This window comes from Meles meles, chromosome 18, assembly GCF_922984935.1.
Source record: "Meles meles chromosome 18, mMelMel3.1 paternal haplotype, whole genome shotgun sequence".
NCBI classification, from domain to species: Eukaryota; Metazoa; Chordata; class Mammalia; order Carnivora; family Mustelidae; genus Meles; species Meles meles.
Window position 1 is genome coordinate 39,063,384 of NC_060083.1, and position 5,626 is coordinate 39,069,009.

The 5,626-nt window shown below is 60.4% G+C and overlaps 1 protein-coding gene across 1 annotated transcript; it reads right to left on the reverse strand.

Annotated features, from left to right (window-relative positions):
- Positions 1–734: 734 nt before the first annotated feature.
- Positions 735–5,426, reverse strand: DLX4 (distal-less homeobox 4). The gene is made up of 3 exons (XM_045983892.1): positions 5,171–5,426; positions 1,502–1,698; positions 735–1,087 (listed from the first exon to the last, which is right to left on the reverse strand). The coding sequence occupies exons 1-3, from the start codon at positions 5,424–5,426 to the stop codon at positions 845–847; spliced, it is 696 nt and encodes a 231-aa protein (XP_045839848.1). The 3' UTR covers positions 735–844.
- Between the last annotated feature and the right edge of the window lie 200 nt (positions 5,427–5,626).

Below are 5,626 nucleotides of genomic sequence, written 5' to 3' on the forward strand. Positions count from 1 at the left end.
TACTTATACTCATCCAGAGAGTCTGTTGGCCCCCCCCATGCTCTCCAAAGTGTGGAAACCCTGTGGGTTTCCAAGAAGGTGTGCTTGTGGGGTTGTTAGGTATTAAGGGTGGGAAAGGGGGGGCTAGGCTCATAATAAATAAGGATAATTGGATGTGTTATCCACTGCAACTGAACAGACATGGGAAGAAGAAGTCTTTTTTAGAAGAGGATGAATTACCCAGAGGTCCACAAATTCCACATTTTCGGCATCTCTTCTACCTCACCCTGGTGAGGTACAACCTTGGTGGTACTACCTTGGTGAGGCAGTGTTATCAGTCATGGGGCTAATGGGCCAGCCATCGGGAAAAATCGATGGGGGTGGGGCACCCGATGGTGCTCATCGTGAAGACGGGACACCCACTTCATTTCCGCTTTTGCTCATAACAGGGTTAGGTGAGACCCAAGGCACACAGAGAGGAAAAAATACTCAAGTGTTTCTAGGTTTCGCCTCCAGGCTGTAGCAGACTGCAGTCCAGGGAAGGGGTGGGAAGACTAGGGGTCCTGGGAGAAGTCTGAGCTTCAGCAGGCAACTTTCCCTCCAGAGCCTCTGATCAGCAGGAGGGCATGTGTCCAGTTCATCGTTGTGGTTGGGTTAAGACCAAAGTCCTGATTAGGCTGTTTGGGTTACAGGGCAAGGGAGACCGGACTCCGCCCCATGCTTGTTCTCCTCTAACTCCTTGTCCACTTGAGAAAACCCATCTGGAGCAGGTTTCCTCTGAGACCAGAAGGGGCGCAGGTGGGCTGGGTCCTGGGCTTTGTGGAGGACCGGGTGGGGATGGGGGCTGACCCACCCTTCCCGGGACTCACATCATCTGAGATGGAGCCAGGACATCTGGGGAGTGATGCTGATACCAGGCTCCAAAGTTGTTGCCATAGCCACCGGTGGGCAGGGCCCCGGCCTTGGGAAGATCCCAGAGGGATGGAAGGGGTGGGGAGCAGGGAGACAAGGAGGAGGGTCTCCCAGGGAAGTCCCCTTCCTGTCCTCCAGAGTTCTGCTTCAGGAGCTTTTTGTATTTGGAGCGTTTGTTCTGAAACCAGATCTTTACCTTTGGAGAGAAGAAGGGAAAGAGGGAAGATGAAGAGGAGTGTGTGTGTGGGAGGCAGTGAGCCAGGGATAGGGACTCACCCGCGCCCGCAGTCCTGGGAGCAGGGCAGAGGCTGGGGACATGATGCAGTCCTCCAGAGTCCCCGAAGTTGCCCGAGGTCCCGCCCCTGAGCTAGTATCCAGTTCTCCCGTCTGGGCGCCCTCCTCTACCTGCATCCGCCCCTCCTCCCCAAACACACCTTTTAACACAACCCCCCCCCCCAACACGAAACTGAGGGCCCCCTCTTAACACATGCCGGAGACCCGCAACCGCAGGGCTCGGGGACTCCTGAGGCATGCCCTCTGGGGAGGGCGGTGGGTTCCCAGAAAACACATCTGGGGAAGGCTAGCTGCAGGAAGGACGGGACGGCCTCACCTGGGTCTGGGTGAGGCCGAGCTGCGCGGCCAGCTGGGCCCTCTCGGGCAGCGCCAGGTACTGCGTGTGCTGGAAACGCTGGTTCAGGTGCTGCAGCTGCAGACTCGAGTAGATGGTCCTCGGCTTGCGGAGCTTCTTGGTCGGGGCCTGCGGGCGTTGCTCCGAGGGCTCCGGGGACAGCGGCGGCTTCTCCGAGTCTGGGAGGCAAGCACAAGACGGTGAGTGCGGGAAGGTGAGAGAGGGTCGGACGCGCAGCTCCAGGAGCTCATTTGCATCTCGTTTGCATGTAGGCCTCGGACGGGTCTGGAGCGCAGGTGCCGGGCTCCGCCCTCCTCTTCCTTCCGCTCCACGCCCCCTTCCGACCCACGCTCCCTGTGCGCCAGGTGGAACAAGAAACGGTCCTTGCCCTCAGGGAGCTCCCACTCTTACTGGTTCTGTGACCCCAGGAAGAGAGCGCCAAGGGTCGGAGCGAGGGTACAGGTGGCGCCAGGGGCGGGAGGTCAGAGTTCAAGAGGGTGCGTTGGCGCCAGCTTGGGGCTGGGCGGGGCCGAAAAGCTCGGTCGGGGGCTGGGCTGAGGCCTGTCGCTGACGCGGGCAGGTCATTCCAGGCGGAGGGGACGCCAGGGCAATGCTCAGAGGCCCGAGAAGTGTTTGCGTGGCAGCCTCCCTGCTGCCAGAGGAGAGGTGGGTCAGAGGGCCCGACCAAGCGGGCTTGAAAGCCAGGATGAGCACACGCCCCCATCCCCAGCATCGGAGTATGGAAAGGTCTCCCGGGGTTTACCATCCCCTGTTGCAAGGCACAGGCCCTCTCCCGGGGTGCAACCTGCAGGCGTGATCCGCTCTCTCCTCCCCCATGGCCGGCGGGCTGGGACAGACAGTTTTCTGGGACCCTAGAAGCCCGGTGGGACTGAGGGCGACCCCTCCTGCGCCCTGCCACACTCACAGAGGGGTTCACGGCTTTCGAGGATGGGGACCGGGGTTCGGAGAGCGCGCAGCGCCGGTCGGCGCCGGCTCTTGCGGCAGCTCCAGTATCGCGCTGCCGCACTGCCGGGTTGCCCCGCGAGGTCTGGTCACCTCCTCCCCCCAGGCCCAGTCACTCCAGGAACCTCTGCGGAGTGACAGTGGCCCTAGAATACAGGGGTTGCGGGTCGAGGGGTTCTCCTCTTCCCGCTCGAGCGGCCCCAACCTGCGCCAATCTGTGGGGACAATCCGGGACCATTCCATTAGGGCGATAGGACTGGGAGGACAAAGTGGCCGAAATGCCCCCGGGCTTAGAGCCACGTCTGCAGCTTTCAACGCAGGTCTGCTGGGCCACCCCAGCCGAGAGAGCTCGTGACTCCGGTGCCCAGACGCAGCTGGTGTCCGCCCGCGACCCGCACTCTCACCGCGCCCCTCCTTCCAGTCGTGCTCCTCAGGCGTGTGGTTCCTCGCCCCGGATCGGCCGCGGTGACCGGTTGCCTTCACCTCCCCCGCATCCCTACCGCGTGGCCCTGGGCGCTGCAGGCTTCTTAGATCCACCCTCCTCGACCCCCGCCTCGGCCAATTCCCAGAAAAACCGTTGGGCTTCCGCTCCCGCCTGCGCCTGTCCGGCCTCCCCTGCTTCGACCCTACCGCTCGCAGCCCCAGGCTGGCTGCCCAGCGACCGATCCCCCTACGCCTCTCTGGCTGCGGGGAGCGCGCAGCTCGGGCGGGGACGCAGCGCCTGGGAGGCAGCCCGGCTACTGAACTCCTCCAGCCCTCGGCTCCCTCGCTCTCCGGGCGGGCGTCCCTTCAACTTCCTTCCCCGACAGCTGCCCTTCTCCACACGAGCGGCGGCAAGTCGCGACTGGATCTGCCCTGGTCGCAATCTTGGAGCCCAAAGGCCTCCCTCGAGGCGCCGGCGCCCCACCAGCGCGCTCCCCGGGGGTGGTGGCAGGGCTCTCTTGGAGCCAAACCTCTCCGCGAAGCAGGGGTGGGCATGGAGTGGGGGCAAAAGGAGGACTCAAGCCCTCACTCACACCCTAATCATTCACACTAGAACGGGAAAGTCCACCAGCTTTCGGAGAAAAAAATGCAACCATCTAGACTAAGCACGTGTATGGTTTTCGTTGGATCCGGGGAAATTCTGTAAAGGAACTCTCCACTCTCTCATCCTTAGAGGCGACAGAGGGAAGGCTAGGCATGCAGAGGACAGGAAGGAAAATACTAACCCTATAAACAATTCTTTGAAGGACAAGGCTATCTTATTCCCAGCCCCACTACACACACAAACACACAAATGTGTCATGTACTAAAGGGAAGACTCTGAGGGATTCGTTTGTAGAAACTAGATAATTTGTATTTTAAAAAAAAAAAAAAAACCCAAACCAAACAAACACACAAACCTCCTCTCCCAACTGTTCCTCCTCTAACAAGGACAGACCCAGCAGCCTGGGAGAGGCAGCCCAGTTGGAACAGAAGGCAATTAACTTTGGGGGCTCTGAGGAAATTCCCTAAAATCCTCTTTTCTGGCCTCATGCATTGAAAGTCAATTTGTAAGGGCCAAGTGCAAATTGGCTTTCTTTGGGCCTCAGTTTCTTTGGGCCTAAGCTTGGCCATCAAGGAGGCTGAGCTCTCAAATCCTTAGGGTCGCTTCTGGCTCTGATGTTTTCTGAGCTCCTGTGTTGGAGTAATGGAGAGACATGTTTTGGTCCAGGCCGACTCGGGCAAAGCCAGCCAGTGGGTATGCATCCTTGGAGGAGACTGTGCTATAGACAATCGTGGGGGCAATTAGGTGGGAGCAGGGAGGGCAGGGGACCTGAGCTCTAATTCGGAGCTAGTACAGGTGGCTACGTATAGGCTTACAAGCATTCCGGCCATACCAGGCCCAGGACCAGGAAGACAGGCTAGCTCCTTGGCCTTTTTGAGGCCTCCCAGTAAGCACTTTCTAAGGGGTTCCATATTGCTCCAGACAACAGGAGCTGGAGCCTAACCCGTCCCCCACAAAGACAAGGGGTGGAGATGTCCCAGAGGGACCGCTCCTTCAGCAAGAAGGCTGAGGGGACCAGGGTCTACAGCTAGAGACTGGCTGACACACCTGTAGTTACATTCTTAAAACAATGAATGGTGGGGTCCCGGCCCCCATTCCAACAGGCCAGCTTCCAGTCTCTGTCGGGCACATTCAGGCACCCGCCAAGGGGGGAGGGGAGGGGCCCGAATCAGTCCCCAGTTCCATTGCCCTCCAGCTGCGGCCTGACTTCCATTTGTCTGGCTCTGGCTCGAGGGCTGCTTTCTGAGACAAGACAAACGCGGAGAGATGACTGGGGTAAGGAAGGAGTGCACGACGGAAAGAATCCTGGGGCAGGGGCTAGGCACCCACACCCACATCTGGATTGTTTCAGTTTTCCGTTACATGTAGGTACACACAACCCCGCTGCTCCAGGGGGTGGGATAGGGAGCCCAGCCGCCCGGCTTCACACGACTGCAAATCGAAACCAGGTCGGTCTGGAAAAGGAGACCTAGATCAGCTCGCCCCCGCCCCTCCCCCCGTCTCCCGCCCCATCCCTTCGCCCTCCCCCCACCCCTCAGATCCCGTGGAATCTGAGTAAGGTCTGAATCCCGCTAGTTGCGCCCAACCAGGCGAGGGCGAAGTTTAGGGACGCACGGGATCAAGACCCCAGAGGTGGGAAGAGCCGCGGCGGCCAGACTTACCTGCCTTCGGCTCCTGCTCAGAGGGCACCGCCGGTAGCTGGCAGGACAGGTAGGTGTCTGCCGGGGTCGCCTGCGCAGTGTAGGAGTAGGAAAGGAGGTGGCCATAAGGCCCAGAGTAGGGCAAATCGGAGGCGACTGCGGTTGCGGGGGACAGGCCAAGCGGGTAGGTAGCCACTACCGATGGGACAGGGGCGATGTCCGGGAAGATGGGTTTGGAGGCGTCCCGGCCAGGGAGGGGGCAGGGCAAAGAGGTCATTGCGGCCAGGGCCGGGGCCGAAGGGCCTAGGCCATGGCCCGGCACGTAGTCCGCTCCCTCTGCCAACTCTCTTTTTTCTGAGCCTCGGGCGTTGGGACCGGATGAGCCCCCAGCCGGCCTCCCGCACACTTAGGATTCCCCGGAAAGTGTCTCTCTGCGCCTCTTCCAGCGGAGAGCGCGCGCCTGGGAAAGGGGTTCCG

Bases quoted from the DNA above. Each gene is read 5' to 3' on its own strand.
- DLX4 (XM_045983892.1), bottom strand. From the start codon at position 5,426: ATGACCTCTTTGCCCTGCCCCCTCCCTGGCCGGGACGCCTCCAAACCC. The intron at 1,699-5,170 runs GTAAGTCTGGCC...CTTGCCTCCCAG, and splicing joins TGAGCAGGAGCCGAAGGCAG to ACTCGGAGAAGCCGCCGCTG. The intron at 1,088-1,501 runs GTGAGGCCGTCC...TTCTCTCCAAAG, and splicing joins TCGGCCTCACCCAGACCCAG to GTAAAGATCTGGTTTCAGAA.